General features: G+C 40.9%; 1 protein-coding gene across 4 annotated transcripts in view; it reads left to right on the top strand.

Annotated features, from left to right (window-relative positions):
* ldb1b (LIM-domain binding 1b) overlaps positions 1 to 19,355 on the top strand; it is a 29,704-nt gene extending 10,349 nt beyond the window's left edge. For 2 of the 4 annotated variants that reach the window (XM_039794770.1, XM_039794761.1), the window contains 10 exons: positions 9,085 to 9,187; positions 13,681 to 13,725; positions 14,016 to 14,091; positions 14,175 to 14,277; positions 14,435 to 14,607; positions 15,155 to 15,277; positions 15,469 to 15,552; positions 16,879 to 17,002; positions 17,098 to 17,243; positions 18,096 to 19,355. In XM_039794770.1, the coding sequence (XP_039650704.1) occupies positions 9,085 to 9,187; positions 13,681 to 13,725; positions 14,016 to 14,091; positions 14,175 to 14,277; positions 14,435 to 14,607; positions 15,155 to 15,277; positions 15,469 to 15,552; positions 16,879 to 17,002; positions 17,098 to 17,243; positions 18,096 to 18,326 (1,208 nt within the window). In that variant the 3' untranslated portion in view covers positions 18,327 to 19,355. Of the gene's footprint in view, positions 1 to 2,988; positions 3,123 to 6,257; positions 6,638 to 9,084; positions 9,188 to 13,680; positions 13,726 to 14,015; positions 14,092 to 14,174; positions 14,278 to 14,434; positions 14,608 to 15,154; positions 15,278 to 15,468; positions 15,553 to 16,878; positions 17,003 to 17,097; positions 17,244 to 18,095 lie in introns of those variants that run through there. The other 2 variants (XM_039794752.1, XM_039794780.1) reach the window with 2 other exon arrangements.
* Positions 19,356 to 19,961: the final 606 nt, after the last annotated feature.

The raw sequence follows: 19,961 nt of genomic DNA, 5'->3' as shown, positions 1-19,961 counted from the left end.
CTATAATATCAATTATGTTAATAATTAATTAATGTCATTTTTTTAGGACATACTTTTTTATGAAACACAGATGATATACATTATTGACAAACTGGCACACAACAGAGTCTTCTTTCAGATTTAATCCCTTCACCCATTGGCCTGTACTGACATGTGACACGCTCGCTGCTGAAGTTCCCTTGTTGCAGTGTGTCTGTGTTCTCCTGCCAGAGAAAATCCTGAGTAGGGAATTCACCCAGCGAGTGAGAAAATACATGAAAACAAACTGGCTCACTGTGGCCACAAGAGGGCGCTGCCGTCAAAGGACAGCCTCTGATTGTAGGTCAGTTCTAATTTCTTCCCCCTGTGATGATGCATGGTGAAGTCCTGACTGTAAATCAAATGGAGAAAGATCACAACAGCATCATTTGCATACAGTTTCACTTATAAAGCTCATTTGAATAACAATTTTGATTATTGTTCTTTTATGTAAAGTTGTTGTGCTTTTATTTGCTCTTGCAAAGGAGCTGCATCAATAACAATTGTCTGTCGGACAGATAAGATAAGCAGTGGTGGAAGATGTATTCGGATCTTTTACTCAAGTTAAAGAAGCTATACAAAATGCCAAAATACTTCAATAAAGTGTAAAAAGTAAAAGTACTCATTATGCAACAAAAACAATGCCCCTATGAGTGTTTTGTTATTTATTAAATTTTTTTATTATTATTAACCAGGGGTGGGCGATAAGAAAATCCTCCATGATGGTATGTGTAATGATATTAAAGTCAGTGGTACATTTTCTGCATTCTGCAAATTGAGTGTTTATGAACTAACCACATGGAAATGTCTGTGTTTAGCGAGTCCAGAGAATGAAATGCATGACAAATGAAGATATTTTTATTACATTAATGCAAAAAGGATATAAAAATGAAATATTGCCATGAAGCAGTGTAGGTATCATTTTTAATTATGATGGCCGTTTTGATAATAGTAATTACAAAACAAAGTCAGGCAAGCTGGGAGAGCGATGTTTATAGCAAACATAATAATCATAATCAAAGCTGCAGACTGAGGTTACCTGTAGACCTCGCTGCTGTTTGATCAGCTGATTCTCCTTATGTACAAGCCCGGTATGGGGTTCCCATAATCTCGACCAAATAGAAAGATTGCATTAAAAAATATTTTAAGTTTATTGAACAAGAACAGAAACACAGCAAATTGCGTTGTATATGGGGTGCAATTTGCAGTCGGAGAGATTTAGGTTTGATAGAATTGTGCGTATGATAATTATTTTTTTAGTAAAAGTAAATCAGTAAAAGTATTTAAGTATTTTTGGTTCATTTAAAGAGTGGTGCCCTAAAAAAGATATCATACAATGTGTTTAAGTTGCTAAAGAAACTGTACATATCAGCCAAAATTAATTTATAATGTTAAAACCTTAATAATTGATGAATGTTCTACAATTGTGGCATGATTGTGGAGAATACATACATTTTCAGGTTAACCTCAGCCCTGTGTACAATCTGTCAGAATTTAGACGTGGTAGTCGTAATCTGCTAATTCCAAAGATATCTTAATGTCATAACGCTGTGCTCTTAGTTTGACAGGAGCTCAATGTGACAAGTGTCATTATTATATATTATTTTGTTCTGGTTTTGAAGATGAGAGAAACTGATTAGTTAAACAACACTATAGGATTAATCCAAGCACATTTTTTTTAATTATTCAACACTAAGAACATAGGAGTTAACCAAGCTTATTAAGTTAGTTTATTTTGCTTTATTTAGCTATATATATATATATATATATATATATATATATATATATATATATAAAAACAAATGTCAACGAGTTAGATCCTGTCTTGAATATTTTGACTTGACTAAGTATGTAGTTACAAAGTTACTAAGTATGTAGTTACCAATTATTCATGCGTAAGTAGCATTTTTATGTTATGTTGTAGGCCGAGGTGAAGATAATCACAATTACATTATATATTGTAGTGTTTAATTTGTAACAGTGAATCCTATTTCCGTCATGTATTTTGTATGTAAAATCTGAATCAGTAAAAGATGTCAGATAAATGTAGTTGAGTATAAAAGTACAATATTGCTTTTTGAAATGTGGTGGAGTAGGAGAGTAAATTATAGCACAAAATGTAAGTAAAGTGAAGTACCACGGCAGATAAGTGTCAGTGATTCTGACTCAACAGACTCTATTTGATCTAAAGCTGGCCAATGTTCTCGGTTAGTGCTTATTCCTTCCCAAAAAGAAGTGGCAGCTTGTCCTTTGGATCTTTTATCAGAGCTGAATCAGACAGATAGATCTCTGTCTCTTCATCTGATCCAATAAGATAGTAAAGAAGCCTGAGCTGCCAAGTGTATAAAGTCAGGCAGACAGTGGCCACTGAAAAGAGCCCCGGAGAGATACTAGAGAGAACTATAGCTTCCATATAAAGGAATGGGACTATCTGTACTATTGATGTGTTTACAGTATGTCTGACTTTATATCTATGAAGTGGTAAAAATTCTATAGCTTTGGCATTGCACTCAGGGAAAAAAATGTTTGTGTAATCTATGAAAACAGTGTTTTTATTCCTGTTTGGGGGGAAAAAAAACTATGAACTGATGTCATTTTCATTAAAGGTTAACTCTCATCTTTAAGCTGGGATCAGTTTAGTAAGGGCTGTTACTACACTCATACCAACACGAGACTGTCTCCAGATCAGCGTTTAAGTCGGTGTTGAAGGGAGGACGACTGGGACGGTTGTTATCAGAACTCTGGCAGATGTGTGTTCCGTTCAGTTTCCTGTTGACTAGTGAGTGGAAGTGGCTGGATGTGGCTGCACACATTTGTACATACACAGGGGGCATGTGCATGACAGCACGAGCACACACACACACACACACACACACACACACACACACACACACACACACACACACACACACACACACACACATATACTGTAGGCATACTCCCCTTGTGCCCCAGAGCCTGACAGTCTGGACATGGGAGATATCAGAAAAAGGGAGAGGCATGAAAACAGAAACCAAGTATTTGAGTTAGATCAGTATATAGCTGTGAAAGTGCATTTTTGGGTGACAAAATGGCGATGTCAGAACAGCTTGAAACTGAGGGAGGTAAGTCTCTCTTTCTGACCTTTTCCTTGTTGTCTTTCTCATAGCTGATTCAGCAACAAAAAACGCTAAGGTCAAAACAATCAAAACAGCCAAAATAAGAAAATGTCTTATTGTTTTTCTTGATATATCTTTTGGTTTCTTGATGTTCAGAGAAATGCTGAACAAGTTTGGCCCCTTTCTCTTTTTTGTGTGTGACTTTGACAAAGGCAAATTAAACAAGTTGCACTTGTAGGTTTAAGTGTAAGCTCAGTGAAAAAATCACACCGGGCACTTCAGGGAGTTTATTCAGCCACCGCACGCTCTAGCTTTAATCACTTATTGTACATGGATTTATGGCTTTAGGTGTGAATGTGTGACTGCAAGTTGGGAAGGCAAGCTTGTGAAGTGAAGGTTAGGCAGCTGTGTGTGTGTGTGTGTGTGTGTGTGTGTGTGTGTGTGTGTGTGTGTGTGTGTGTGTGTGTGTGTGTGTGTGTGTGTGTGTGTGTGTGTGTGTGTGTGTGTGTGTGTGTGTGTGTCTTGCTGGTTGGGGTGCTAGTTGAAGATAAGGCCTGCCCTATGCCTGAGAGCGAAAGAGACGGTGTGTGTAAGCCCTTCAAGCCTTTATCCTGACACACCTCCCACCCCCACCTCTTCTCCATCACCACACCACACACACATGCAGTGAGGATTAACCCTGCCATGTACCATTTCAATGGGCAAGCTTTGGAGACACACACACACACACACACACACACACACACACACACACACACACACACACACACACACACACACACACACACACACACACAGGATTAACCCTTGTGTGTCCATTTCCATGGATGGTTCTTAGCTTCGCTCCGGTTGTGACAGCATTGACTGCTTGTGTTGCCATGGCTACAGGGGCCAGTGAATGTAAGATAGGCAAATCCACATAAGTCACCCACAACACACACTCTAAGCTACTACTGACTACACCTCCCCCTGGTACTACACACAAAGATGCTGCCAAAAGACTGACAGCAGCCTCGTGAGCTGTGAAGAGCTCGTGTCACAAGCTTACCATGGTCAAACCAATATACATAAACTCAGCCCAAGCATCTATGTTGCTGGTCGGGTAAGAGACAGGCCTTAGAGCAGCTTATCCTCTCTATAGGTCTGGTTTCTGGGAGACACTGCACTTCACCATATTCAAGATTTCTTCCAGCACGAGAGTCTGCAAGTCTTCAATTTGTAAGGGAGTTATGTTCCAAGATTGCATATTCAGACAGAAAAGGTGCAAATATGTCAAAATATAGAGTGACACCCTCTGTTGTGAGAAAGCAGAAAGGTAAACATACAATGAAAAATCATTATTCCTGGCTTTACTGTCTCAGAAATGTCAGAATATCAGAGACGATCAAGAAAATGGTTTGATTACGAGGCCCATATTTAAACAGCAGAGGAGAATGTCACTGGACTTAGGACAGATATAGGAGTGACATAATAGGGGTGGAATGGATGTTTGACTGATGGACTAAATGATAACATGGATGATAAATCAAATCATTGTCATTCCATTGACCATATTAACGTTAAAACAGCATATTATTGTATTTAATTAAAGTATTTACTTTAATTAATTACTATTATGTTTATCTTAATTTTGGTAATTCTTGCAATACTGCATTATTAGTGTCTTTCTTCTCTTCTTAGCTTTTCTTCTTTAGCTTAAAGCAAAAAACATAAATATTGGAGATTCAACATGCACTTTAGCAATAAAGTATGTGAAAAAATCCAATGCATCATGCTTACAATATCTTAATTTTTCAGATACCTTGTGGAACTGATCCTTGAAATTCACCCTGCAAACTAAAATTAATCTGAGCACTCATCTATAAAATATTTTTTTTAAAAGATGTTCCAATTCACACTTCTCCACACAATCAGCGTGGAGCACTTAATCAGAATACAACTTACATAATAAACATACGTATACACTCTTTATCTATGGTTCACATTATTTAAAATTGTTCTCTGGAAAATAATTCAACTTCAACCAAAATAATGTTAAATTGTGTTGTAATAATATTACCTATCAGCACCAGTATTCAGATGCACAGCAGCCGCTGTGTAGGCCTGTTAACTGTTTCCATAGAGGGGCTCCCAAGAGCAGCTTAATTTGTGACTAAATCATTAATGAAACATTGTGTTTTCACTCCCTGTGTACATGGATAGTGTATAAATCAGAACTACATTTGTGCCGGTGGTTGCAACGTCCCTAAATAATTGAGGCAGGGAAAAACACTTCCGTGTTTGAAAGGCAAGATTCTTTCAACCTTGATATGGGATCACCTGTCAAAAATATCCCAGTCATCCTATAGGGTGTAACAAATTAGCAAATATTATGACATACACTTTCATAGAGATATGAAAAACCACTGACCTAACACTACTTGTTCTTTTTATACCCCAACCATGGCCATATGGATGAGTCCTCGCTGGCTGTGATCTAAATATCTGATTATAATTTGAGGCGATTTAAGCAGATTTAGAGGCCTATGGGATTCTCCTTTTGGCTTAGTGCTTCCTGTGTGTGTGTGTGTGTGTGTGTGTGTGTGTGTGTGTGTGTGTGTGTGTGTGTGTGTGTGTGTGTGTCTATATATATATATATATAGAGAGAGAGAGAGAGAGATTCCCAATGGTAATGGATTACTGGTCTACCTTAGAGACAGTTCAGTGTGCAAACTCAAATACACAATTATTGGAAACAACTGTTATAGGTACATGGAAGTTAATTTATTAGATCTCGATCTACTTTTGACTGACCAGGCTGCTGCAGCGGCTGTGCATGCATCACCCTGCATGGACTCATAGTGCATTATGACCGTGGTCTTGGCTGTCACTGTCTCAGTTCAGTTGTTTGCAGCAAGCTGATGTGCACTAATTAGGCAAACATGAAAACCACTTTGCAGTCAGCATGATGTTTATTTCCACACGCACTTACACTCGACTGCATTAGGCCAATTCTCATCAGTGTCAGTTACAAGGAAGGAATGGGATGTAGAGAGGAGGAAGGAAGAGAGAAAAAAAAATGCTTACCAGACAACCTTCATGTGCAGTTGTGCATTAGTGGGGGGGAGGAGGAGAAGGGGGAGAGGGTGGCTGGCGGTGCTGGGCAGAGGATTGAGGAGCAAATGCATTGCGGAGGGAGAGGAGGAGGAGGGCCTACAGCTATTGTTCATGTCCTCCCGTGAACAAAGGGCTCATCTGGGTCCGTATGTAAACCCACAGCAGGCTTCAGCCCACTGACAAGGCCTCATGCGGGACAAAACATAACCGACTGACTCCCGCAATTTAGGCCTTATTCCGTTTCGGTCTCACGGTTTGAGGAGTTTTTTTTCCATTGATCCTACTCAGAGGGACGTATTGTGTTGGTACGTTGCGTCCAGCCAACCGCCGTCCAGCGGGCCTATCCGTTTTTACGCACGGAGCGTACACACGGTCTATCATCACGGATCTGTAAACATCAATTTTCTGATTGGACTTCTTTGCAGGTAAAGGGTAGATTTACACAAACACACACTTTGACTGCAATGTCTAGCTGATGTAGCGATTGCATGTGGTTTACGAGCTGCCGTGGTTGTAATGTATCGTCTTATTTCGGTGCTTTCTCGTTAAAAAGGAATTTAACGCTAAGGCGTTAGCAAGACGGCTAATGCCAGCCAACTGGTTACTAACTGTTTTCTGGCTTGCTAACGTTAGCTAGCCGTGCAGGCCTATAATACGGCTGAGTTGTTACAGTCAACGTTTTGGTGGTTGAAGATGTCGTGGTTATTGGTCGTGTTTAGTATACATTTACATGGCTGTGCATGGCTTGTTAAAATGAGTGCTGGTTAATAAGAAAAAGAGAGAATTACAGATACATTAACGGTTACGTGTTAGCATTAGGCGCTTGCTGCTTCTAATTGCCTTTGTAAGCAGACAACTCCACGTCAAGTGTATTTGAAAAGGGCACTTGAAGTACGGTTTAATAAAAAGCGTCAGATTACGCAAAAAGTTTGCTAACGGAGATAGCTAGGTTGATGGTTCAGTATAACAGCTATCGTTGGATATGCTACTTCTATGCTTGTCCTCCTAGCAATCATGGAGGCAGTCTGTAGTGGCAGGAGTCCCAAACCACTACAGGTTACTTTTATTTAGAGGAGACTTATGATGCTGAATGGATTTTTGTGTTTTTCAAGTAAAATTTATTGTTAAACAGTGTTTTTAACATCCATGTTACTCAACAGTGGAGATGCTTGTTCTTCTGAGGCCACTGACCATCACTTCAAGCCAGGAATATAATATGTGCATCTATAATATGTATATTGTATATGGTGTACTGCGTCTACTTACTTGTAAGGGAAATAGGAACATGATTCCCAGTGGAGGAAGTGGAATCCAGCTGATGTGATTGTGACTGCCTGTCATTAACCGCTAACAGGAGAGGAGAGGAGCTAATGGAGCTCTCAACAACTAATGGACACATACCATTGATTATTTATTTATTTATCAAACCCATTTGTTTTCCTCTGTTGGTACATCCAGCCCATAGCATAACAGTGCTTGCTCACACAGTAAACAACTTGTTTTTACACAAAGTGAAGGTAGGGTTTCAAAGTGGATGGGGGATGTATGGCCCTTTTCGCCCATGTAGAAGGGGCAAATGTTGTTTTGATTATCTGTCTATAAGAACTATGGTAGATATGTAGCTACTGTTTTGCATACAGTAGGAACATAGTAGAATAGAAACCAGTAGAGATGTAACTTCTCTCCATAAGAGAAGTCTGGTTTTGAATGGATACCATACAACATGATTTAGGAACTCCAACCTGTTTGTCAGTGTGGCCCCCTAAGGTCTGTGTTGGGCTGTGCTGTTTGTCCATCTCGCTACAGTCTATGTAAAGCCATCAACCAAAATACAGAAAACAAAGTCCCCTTTTTTTTTCTTTTTTTTTTTTTTTTTCTTTTTTAACTTCATCTCACATAGGAGAGGTTGTTTTACTCTTAATTGTCTTACTGATACTAGAAGTACATATTTCACATCACTGTGCTTTTAAAATCAGTTTTCCCTGCTTGAAAACATCCTATTAATACAATTAAAGTGTATTTCTTCCTGTCTGTGGCTCTAGATATATCTCGCACACACAAACCATGTGCGTATAACACACACACACACACACACACACACACACACACACACACAGTCAGGGATACACTTAATATGCAGAGACAAGATACAGAGACATTAATGAGGCGGGGCTTCACCATGGTGACCAAAGAGGTCGTGACCTAGTGTGGATGTCCTTTTATAGGAGAGCTGGGCAATTAGAGTAGAACTGGGGGTGTTGGGGTCAATATTGGTCTGTTTGTGTTTAGTATTACGGTATATAGTTATTTATGAGGAGAGCAGCAGTTTCTGTAGAAGTGTAGCAGGCGTGCATTGTTTACAAGAGGCTCTCTGATCATGTTGTTGTTTTGTGTCGCTATGAAACAACAAGATTGGTGTATTGGGGGATGACCTGTGAATGAGTGCAACCAACTGAAACTGGGCCATACTGGCCTGTTCAGGCTGCATGTGCATTCGCCCTCACACGATACAGTGGTTCTTTTGTAAGTGTCACTCCAAAAGTGAATAACTATCATTAGAAGTACCACTGTAATTCCCAAGGGTGTAGCAACTTCAGGTACCACCACCTTCTGTTCTCTCATTTATGTCCTTTTTCTTTTTCGGCTTATAATTTAGGCCCTTATTTACAGCTGGGCCAACAACATACTGGTGTGTTGAAAGGTTTACAGTGTCAATCTTTAAATTTGTGGAGTTATAAATACAGCATGTAATACCAGGTTTGACACATTCATTGTTGTATCTAATTTAGCTGTCACACCCTCAGGAGTTTTATTTGCCATTCAAGAAAGTTAAAATGAAACAAAACATTTATGTTTCTCACCTCTCTTTCAGGCTGTTCCTCCAAGTCATTCAAGCTGTACTCCCCCAAGGAGCCCCCCAACGGTAGCACTTTTCCCCCTTTCCACCCCGGCACCATGCTGGACAGAGACGTGGGGTGAGTTGTGTGTCTGTGTTTCCTGTGTGTTTTATGTGTCTCCTCTGGCCGAGGGGCTCACAGTTCCAGCCTTGAAGAATCTTCGACAGGTGCTTGTATTATTGCATACAATGTTTACGTAGCCTTGTAAATCCAGCCTCAATATCATGACTTTCATTTCCTCAACAATATGTTAGTCGGGAAAACATCCACTGGTAATCGATTTTTAGCTTGGCAGCTGGTAGTCTGGCCAATAGGGGTGGTGCGGTTCACAAAACCCACGGCTCGGTTCGTATCACGGTTTTAGGGTCACGGTTTTCGGTTCTCTCGGTCTCTCGGTTCTTGTTATTTTTTCTTTTAATCTTTTAACACTCCAGAATATACTTCAGCATATAATATATAGCTTAATTATCCACAATGTAGGATACAGTATTAAATAATTATATAGTTATATCATGTAATCATGCACAAACTGAATTTGACTTGACTTTAAGCACATTATTGGGACTATCTCTGAGGAAAGCTAGGTGAGATTTTGATACAGCAAGAGGGAAGACTGATGATTTCAACAAGCTTTTCATTTATTTGGCAAAAAAAGGAGAATGTGTATTGCCATCTACAGGAACTTATGTGCCTTTTTAGCACATGAAGATTGAAATATTACAGAATATCAATTGAAATAACTTGCATTTATCAAACTGCCAACTTCAGTGTAGCTCTTACAAAAATTGTATCCTTTAAAAGAAAAAGAGAGGAAGTCTTAAAGCTCCGTCTTTTGAATAAGTCAGAATACGTTAAACATAAAAACAGTTTACATTGTTAGTTAATTTCCTATCCTGGCCTGGGCTGGGACGCACATTCATACAGTTTGATAAAGCACTTATTGGACTTTAACTTATCATTGCACTTATAATAACAAGCGTAGCTGTCAGGTCCTCCTGTTTACGTCTCATCTCTGTTTTTTCCTGCATCCACCGTGTGTGTTTGTGTGTGTGTTTGCGCGCCCGTCAGTCGCGGGGGGAACTGAGCAGCCCCGCCCTCTGCAGAGAGCCAACAGGATTGAAACTGCAGCCGCTTTACTGACTTTAGAGTGAACAAAACGTTACAGCGTTAAAATGTATACAGGTTGGCAGGACGGTCTGAAATGTTTTGCACGGTCTTTCACTGTACGTTTTGTTGGTAACTTGTCCACACCTCTTCTTCTTTCACGCGAAAGGGAAACACAGCTGTCTGAGTTCTCATGCGGGCACAAGGCTAAATTGCACCTGTGTCGAACCGTGCAGCACACACACTCTCCGAACCTAGACAAGCGGAGCGAACAGTTCGGATGTTTTTTCATGAACCGTACCACCCCTACTGGCCAATCAGCAAACTGTAGAAAGTACATATGGTGATGGCTACAGCAAGCAGCGCTGCATTGTGAATTTGAGTTGCAGTGACTGGTTGTATTCATTCAGCAGATTCACAGACTTTCTGAACAAGCACTCAAGGCATTTCAGATGTACGTTCATTTTCAGAAGCTGTACGTTTCTCAAGAAACTTAGTTTCAGTGGATAGATTTGGTTGTAACTGGATGTTTCCAGGACCGCTGCAGTGTTTTACTGGTTAGAAATAAGAGGTAAAATCAAGGTACAGCCCATGTAGTGTTGTTTGTCCAGTCAGGTGCACCGACAGGACACTCGTACTCCACTTTGACAGCGTAACGTCACTTTCCAGGATCAGGTGCTATATTTCATTTTAGTGTAGCAAAGAGTATACAGCACATGCTGGTATAACTAAAATTGTTCCGATACCAGTATCGGAGATGCCTCCAGTACTGCCTTAAATGCTGGTATCTGTGAGTATACGAGTCCATGAACAGCTCCAATGCCGCGTAATTTAGCCCCGAATAAAGTCTACTTTAAAGTAGTTTATGTTCTTTTCCCTTATGATTGACTGTTAAACTAGATAATAAAAGAAAGTTATATGGCATTAATTCTCTGTATGTATTTGTTCATGTTTTACAAAGGGTTTAACACTCCTGGGTTTAATGGGGATATTTTAGCAAAAGAGGGCGCCTGTCAACCTCCTGTCTATGTTGAAAGGTTGATCCAATTGCCCGTATGTTTAAGTGTTAGAGGTGTGACGAGATCTCGTCCCACAAGATCTCGTGATTATTAAAACGATATCCGTACACAAGTGCGGAATTACGTCGGTACTATCGAGGACCAATTGACTTTAAATCAATCTGTGCCAAATTTCGGTACCTGAGAGTGCGTAAGCGCAAGCTTCTGTCCTCTCTGCACGTTTCACAGAGAGCGGGGTTCAGCTCCGACGCACGCACGCGCCGGAGGTGCAAGTGGTGCAGACGGAGCGAAGGTTACGTTGCCTCTGCAGTTCGTAAAAGTCACAGTGAAACCCGGCAATGCTGGTAAAGCGGACACAAGTGTGGTTACAGTTTTTAAAACTTCACGCAGACAGCGTTTGCTGCAATATAATATAATGGCAAGATCGCCGTGCAGTTAATGTTACACTTCTGAGACAGACGGGCAACTTTATTTATATAGCACCGTTCAGGAACAAGGCAATTTAAAGTGCTTTGTATAAAACACTAACGAGCAATTAAAAACGGTCATGAAAATAAAACAAGAATAAAAGTCACAGTGCAGTGTAAGGGCACTGACACACCAGGCCGATTATCGGCCGTGGGACAGTCTGGAGAGGTCAGTGACTCAAATCTGTCGGTGTGTCCCGTGGCGTCGTCCGTCTGAGGGGCTGTCGGCGTTCATTTTGGCCGACCTGACATGTTCGGTCGGCGGCAGGGCCGTCGGGACTCACCCGGAAATGGCGAGCGGGATGAGGTGACTAGAGTCTCTCAAAATCTGATGAAAATCTTTTAAACTGACCTTTGTTGAGCTGAAATGAAGACAGATTCAGACACTGCATCACGGCCTATTTCTCGCTTAAAATGTTTTCAGAAACACGTTTCAGTGAACTACTTTAGTACAATATGAGATCGTATTCTGAACGGCCGCCATGACAGTCTGGCTCTCAATATCCGGAGAAAACAAACCCATGTGACGCGTCCGTCCAATCAGCTGCCGGTTTTCATTTCTTGGGCGACATTACAGATTAGCGCCGCCTGCTGTTATGGAGATGTATTACATCTCGTATCCTCTCGTCTTTTTGGTCTGTTCTGTGGCAGTTTTTTGGACCTCGGGGACGCGACTGATCATATCGACGGGGTTTTCTGTCAACGGTCGGCCGTCGGCTAAATGTGTCTACACCTTTAGGCTGGCTACACACTGGATGTGTGGTGTGTCAGCTGCGTGGCGTTTTCTATGTCTTTGCACACCAGAAATGTGTCAGACGCGGCGCTGGTTGTCTGTACACATGTATGTTTCCCATTGATTTACTGCACTCAAGCAGTATACTTGATGTTGAACGTAAATGTATACTGATTTGATTACAGCAAAGATTACGTCGGCAGTATTGACGGCAAAATAGGCTACAGAATATTTCGTTCTGTATTGACAGGTGCAATATTTGAAAATCGATAATTATTTATTAGTTTTTTTAAATTACATTTATATATCTGCATTTCCGTCAAAACCTAGAGACTTGCGAACATCAAAATGTCTTATTAACATCTTTTTGTATACTATTTTGCCTGGAAACGCTTCCAACACAATTGTGTGTCACGTGAAAAATAGGCGTTGGTTGTATTTCTAGCATGCACGCGTTTTCAACGCGGCTCGAGCCGCGCCTGAGATATGCGTGTCATGCAGGCAGTGTGTAAGCTCTAACCTGTTACCATGGGAGCCAGAATATAAACTGACACGCCACACAGCTGACATGCTCACGCCGGCCTAAGAAAAAAATGTTTGATTACCAGGTTGTAGGTAGGGGTTTGGGAGGAGAGAGGGACGCTGCAGTTATTAAGTCTGAAGAGGTTTGTTATACAGGAGAGAAGCCATTTGTGTTTGTGGCAAAACCTTTTACAGTGCTCATTTTTCATTTTGTGACTTTCGGTTGAATAAAAGACTATTTTTCCAGTCATATTTCATTATTTAAGTTTTCTTTAAAATAGTGTTTAAATCTTGTCTCGTTCTCGTGACCGAAGTGTCTCGTCACACCCCCTATTAAGTGTAGTGTAATTTTAGCCACTCACTATCCAGGCAAATGTCTGTTTAGTTACAATGACTATAGAAAATTGTGGACCAGCTGTGCTAATGTTTATTGCTAAAATTGATTTGTCTCGACCTGTGTTGCTTTGTAAGGTATAGAGGGTATACCTCTGCAGGATTGTGTGCTGTGCGTCAAAGCTTGTCTTGCAGTAAGCAAGGCTGCTACAGTTGGTGAATGTGTTTGTGTGTGTATCTGAGAAGTGTTGTTATTTACTGTCTCCTTGTATCATCCAATTCTTGCCGTGTTTGGCTTGGGTCCCAGAGTCGTAAAGAAAGACAAGCTCCTGGAGCAGGGCATATTAGCACTATAGCTAAATGTAATAATCTCTCTGTCTCTTGTTTCTCCAGTCCCACCCCAATGTATCCTCCCACATACCTGGAGCCCGGGATAGGGTAAGACTGCATTGTTTCCCCATATCTCCAGCTGGTGTGAAAAGGGCAATAATAACACAAGTAAAGATTAGTTTGTGGGAAGTTGTGCTCTTATCTCACTTTTAAAATAGATTTTGTATTTAGTCTGTGACGAGGCTAAACTAGGTGGTGTAACAGCCCAAAGAGTATGGAGGCCGCAAGAGCTTCAACATTGCTGTGAACAAAATAAATCATACTAATACCACAAGCTAAATGTTCTCTACCCCTGTCCTGCTTTTCTTTTCTCCTCCTGTTTTTCTATGATGGACCAGGAGGCACACACCATATGGCAACCAGGCAGACTACAGAATATTTGAACTCAACAAACGGCTACAGAACTGGACAGAGGTTCGTAGGCACACATGCAACACTCAAAAACAATCCAATCATTGAGTTGGTAACTGATTCATTTTCTCCTCCGCACCCTGTAGGAGTGTGATAACCTGTGGTGGGATGCATTTACTACAGAGTTCTTTGAAGATGATGCCATGTTGACCATAACCTTCTGTCTGGAGGATGGACCCAAACGTTACAGTAAGAAACAAAGTCGCTGGAACATACTGCCTCTCTGTTTCATGTTTGTCATGTACCGTCTCTTTAACCCAAAGTCCTGCAGTCAGAAATGGATCGCATACTAGAACTTGCCAATTTCCTCCTGCCTCACGCCCCTTGTGTTTTCTCTCCTCTGAAGCAATTGGTCGGACGTTGATTCCAAGGTACTTCCGGAGTATATTTGAGGGCGGTGCCACTGAGCTCTACTACGTGCTGAAACATCCCAAGGAGTCCTTCCACAATAACTTTGTCTCCCTTGACTGTGATCAGTGCACCATGGTTACTCAGAATGGAAAGCCCATGTTCACACAGGTGTGTGTATGCATCTTTTGCTATTATTGTGTCCACCCCTTGTTTAAATAAATGTGTGTCTATTTCTGTCATTAATACGGCTTAGAAAACAACTTTGTATTACACAGATATTACTGAATACAAATGACTGTGAATAAATTTTTATATGAAATAGAAACTTTTAAGCTTGGGACTCCTAAACAGAAGCAATACACACACTTATACAAAAACAATGCAAACATTTGAAAAAAGGTGTTAAACTTTTTGTTTTGTGCCACTTTTTTTGTTTAGTGTGAATGGTTGTTAACTTAAGCTCCTTACCATATGGATGCATACCTCCCTTGAAGGGTCATTGTGGAGTAAAGCCTAAGTCTAAGCCTCCTTGCAAGGTGGCTGCAAGCAACTTAATAGTTTGAAGGTTTTCTCAAGTGATGATGTGATCACCCCAACACACAACCCTAGTGTTAAAAATGTAATGTTTGCTTTACATCTGTGGGCAGCGGTGCAGCTTTCACCCGTCTCTGCATAGATTACTGTGTACTGACCTGTGTCCTCTGAACTGCTGTAGGTGTGTGTAGAAGGCCGCTTGTACCTGGAGTTCATGTTTGACGACATGATGAGGATAAAGACGTGGCATTTCAGCATCAGACAACACCGTGAACTTATCCCCCGCAGTATACTGGCAATGCATGTGAGTGGATACAGAGGGGAGTGGGAATGGCCACATATAGTTTACGCGTGTGTGTGTGTGTGTGTGTGTGTGTGTGTGTGTGTGTGTGTGTGTGTGTGTGTGTGTGTGTGTGTGTGTGTGTGTGTGTGTGTGTGTGTGTGTGTGTGTGTGTGTGTGTGTGTGTCGTAATCTGTCCCCTGTTGATTCCTCAGGCCCAGGACCCACAGATGCTGGACCAGCTGTCCAAAAACATAACAAGATGTGGCCTCTCGAACTCCACCCTTAACTACCTCCGAGTAAGTGATGCACACACAACATTTTACTTTTTTTTTTTTTTTATATGATGCTGGTCTTGAATGTTTTTCTCTTCATTGTGTCTTGATTATGGTCCAGTCATAATGTAACAGGAGCTTTGTAAGAAAACAAAAACTTAGAAACTTGCAGGCTTCCAAATTATAGCTGCCCCTGAAAGCTTTTGAAATGTTAATTTCACAACACAAATGTAACTGTTGAGAATAGCAATATGTTCCCTCTAAAACAAGTTTCAAGTTGGTCTGCTTTATCAGTGTTGCCGTGGATCATCTTTATGATGCTTAGGGCTGCACAATATATCATTTTTCTTTTTTTACCGCGATATCACAAAAGGCTGCGACATATCTCGAAAATCACAAAGTATCAGTTTAAAACTACACTTTAAAATGTAACTGTCACTTTTTTTTACTGGTGCCTTTTATGTTCAATTTAATGTTCAACTTGTTCAATAAAATATTGTTGGAAATTTTTTTTTCATTTTTTTTTATTATTAAACATGCAATTTGCTTTATTTTAGCAGAATATTTAAAGCAGCAGAAATGAGTACATTTTACTATCTTTATTTATCACAAGTAATATTGTTATTGCGATATTCAACGTTTTTTCATAACATAAATAAACTACGTATTTTCCTCATATTGTGCAGCCCTAATGATGCTCCAGTACATCCAAATCTTGGGCTTCTTTTGTTGAGGCACTAAAGATACTGTGTAGATCTTCTTTTTTTTTTAAGATTATTTTTGGGCATTTCTGCCTTTTTAATGGATAGGAAAGCTGAGATTTGAAAGGGGAGTGAGAGGGGGGAAGACATGCAGGAAACCGCCACAGGTCGGAATCAAACCCTGGACCTTCTGCGTTGAGGAATAAACCTCTACATATGTTCGCCCGCTCTACCAACTGAGCTAACCGGCCACGTGTAGATCGTTTTTGACCAATGGTGGCACTTTATAGCAATGTTTTAATGATTGGGTGGATCTTGTGTTTTACCAACATACACAGAAGGTTGGACAGGAACTGCAGGTCTAGTGTTCTTGTTTACAGACGCTGTGATAGTCACAACCTCGTGCCTGCAAATGTAAAAGTGGTGCATGGCATTGTTGAAATTGGTCTCACTTGAGTCATGTTTATTTTTTTGCTTCCATAAATTTAATGATCAGATTTTCCAATCTGAGAATTTTCAAGTCCAGAGATGAAGTAATTTCATCTTGAACACGAGCTGATAATGCTGATGCTTGATCAATTGGATCCTAAAACATCTTAAAACACTGTGTAATCTCTAACCTGTTGCCTCTCTTTGTTCCCTGCTCCAGCTGTGTGTGATTCTGGAGCCCATGCAGGAGCTGATGTCCAGACACAAGACGTACAGCCTCAGCCCCAGAGACTGCCTCAAGACCTGCCTCTTCCAGAAATGGCAGAGGATGGTGGCACCACCAGGTAGGTAAACAACATGCACAGATAAAGCCACACACAACCACATAAACCCACAGTAAATGTATCTGTAACTCTCTTGCTTCATCCCTTCTCTGTAGCTGAGCCATCAAGACAGGCGCCAAACAAACGGCGGAAGCGTAAGATGTCGGGTGGCAGCACCATCAGTGGAGGAGGAACTAATAACAACAACAACAACAAAAAGAAGAGCCCTGGCAGTGGCTTCCCTCTGACCAGCCAAGTTCCAGTGAGTACATCACTGCTGTCTAGTGTCAGCACTCTGCTATTACACCTCCGACTGAAACATGTTTATAGATAAACTGTCGCATTGATTCGTTAAGGGACGTTCACATGTCACAATGCCAACGACAGTGCCTATAACAAGTATTCCCCTCAGGACATTTGTTTTGTTTCAAGTGAATACACACACACACACACACACACACACACACACACACACACACATATATATATTAACATATGACACACAATCATAAATGAATCATCAGCCAATTTTTTTAAAAAGTGAGACAGGTTGAAGGAGATGAAGGTGTGACATGTGATTTAGAGATAAATACACCTGTATCATGAAGATCTAACCGCTGTTTGGTCAATTTCCTGCAAAAACTACATCGTAAAGACAAAAGCACATTATAAACAAAGGTTTTGACAAACTTAACTAAAGTTATTAATGAGGAAAAGACTACAGGACATTTTAAGCGACATGGAATACAGTGCCTGTTAAAAAAACTCACGGCATCTGGGCTAGTTTTTGACAGAAGGCATGTGGGAGATAATGAAATTAAGTAGAAGAAAGTTACATGGTCTAATGAGACCAAGTTAAGCATGTTGGCTGTGATATGAAATGCTATGTTTGGTGTAAGCCAAGTGAATTTGCAACAGCAGAAACGCTGCAACACGGCTACACCAACAGACTTCATGGTGGGGACGGGCTTGAGGAAGTAGCTGTATAGGCAAAGGATAAATGTATACTTACTACACGAGAAGGGATCAGTTTACTCTCTACGACAGGACTGCTGTTACACCCTCCACTGAAACATTATATTGATTGCTCCGCTTCTATTTTGCGTTTCTGCAGGATGTGATGGTGGTGGGAGAGCCCACGCTGATGGGAGGGGAGTTTGGTGACGAAGACGAGCGTCTGATCACAAGGCTGGAGAACACGCAGTTCGACGCGGCCAATGGCATTGACGACGAGGACAGCTTCAACAACTCTCCGGCGCTGGGCTCCAATTCGCCCTGGAACAACAAGGCACCCTCCAGCCAGGAGAGCAAGAGCGACAACCCCACCTCACAGGCATCGCAGTAGAGCCCAGAGCCCCGCAGCCTCAACACAACCCCCTCTCTGCCACTCCTCAGACCCCCCCCCCCCCGCGCCCCGACAGCCACGAGTGCTACAGCCCATCGCCTGATCAACAACCCAGACATCCCTGTAGAGCTCAGATTCATCACACGCATCTCAGACAATGTCACTGAGCCATTGCTATAACTTCCTCATATTTACGCACCGGGTCCCACCTCTGTCTCCCATTTCGTCATCTCACACTCAAAATTTCTCCCTAATTTTCTGTTTGAACAGCGACTGGGTAGATGCGACAATGGAGGCGCAGGGATTTAAACCAGGGGAGAACTGTGCACACTAAACTGTCCATACAGACCTTCACATGTAGGCAGGGGTGGGATGGAGGGGATGGTGTCAGCGGGGCTTTGAGATGGTGGCGAGTTGCTTAGGGACCACTTGTCCACCCGTCCTCTAAACATGGCTCTCAATTCTGGTCTGCTCTGTTGACGTCAAGTCAATCGTAATGTTTGTTAATAGTGTGTGTGTATGTGTGCGCATGTGTGAAATATGTGAGGAGAGAAAAGAGGCCGACTGAGCTTATTTGTGGCTTTGCTGAAGCAGACAGACCAGAATTTAGAATCAGACTATAAAACCATTGAAATTCACACACTGGTAGGAGAGCTGAAATGTGGCACTAGGGAAACGAGACACACACACACACACACACACACACACACACACACACACACACACACACACACACACACACACACACACACACATATATATAATTATTGAAGGATTTTGAGTCCCCTAGTGCCAGCGCAATCTCTGATTAGACTACAATGGATGCAGTCTTTCAAACAGAGAGCATTTACAAAACACACACACAGACACATGCATATACACACAATTACACATTTTAAGAGTTTTTATACAGTATATATTTCCCTAGAATGTTTTTTAATTTGTATTAAAACGCCTTCATTTCAATTGTTACTTTTTTATTTTCTACCAATACTGAAAAGCTACAGACCAAGGAGCAACACAGGACTTTTATCCCTCCCCAAAATATATTGTTTTTATCTTTTATGTTTATAAAAGAGAAATAATTTAGTGTGGATGTTTTTGTTTTGTCTTTTTGTTCCTTTTTTGGAGATTTAAATTTTTGTGTATTTGTGCTTGTATATTTAAGGTAGTAGCAAAGTTCTGTCTGACTGTAATAAAATGTATTCTTACTTAGATTTACCTAAAGCCATCCCGATCTAATGTAAAGAAACAAAAATAGGAAAAAGGAGAAAAAACACTCATGAACCCGTCCCCTCTATCTCCCCCCCTCCTCCCCCCCTGCTATTTCCTCCTCCCTCTTTTTTAAAACTTGTGTAAATTAAATTACAAAACCCCCGGGGGTACAATGGCACCACGGAATGATGATTTTACTGATTTCTTTTGTATTTATTCTGGAAATTTTAGAAATTCACATGTATTTCATCTATACAGGAAGTGATTTTTCAGTTAACATTTATCACAGTTTTGTGTACTGCAACTTTCGACTTGATGTCAAGTGAATGTGCTCACTGAATTTTAGTTAACGGTGAATTTCATATTTCATCACTGACTAAAACTGTTTTTTTTTTTTTATTAGTTTTTGTTAAAATTGCC

The sequence above is a fragment of the Perca fluviatilis genome, chromosome 1, assembly GCF_010015445.1.
Source record: "Perca fluviatilis chromosome 1, GENO_Pfluv_1.0, whole genome shotgun sequence".
Classification (NCBI taxonomy): Eukaryota; Metazoa; Chordata; class Actinopteri; order Perciformes; family Percidae; genus Perca; species Perca fluviatilis.
Note: the sequence above shows the minus strand (reverse complement) of the source record. Positions and strands in the feature narration are given on the sequence as shown.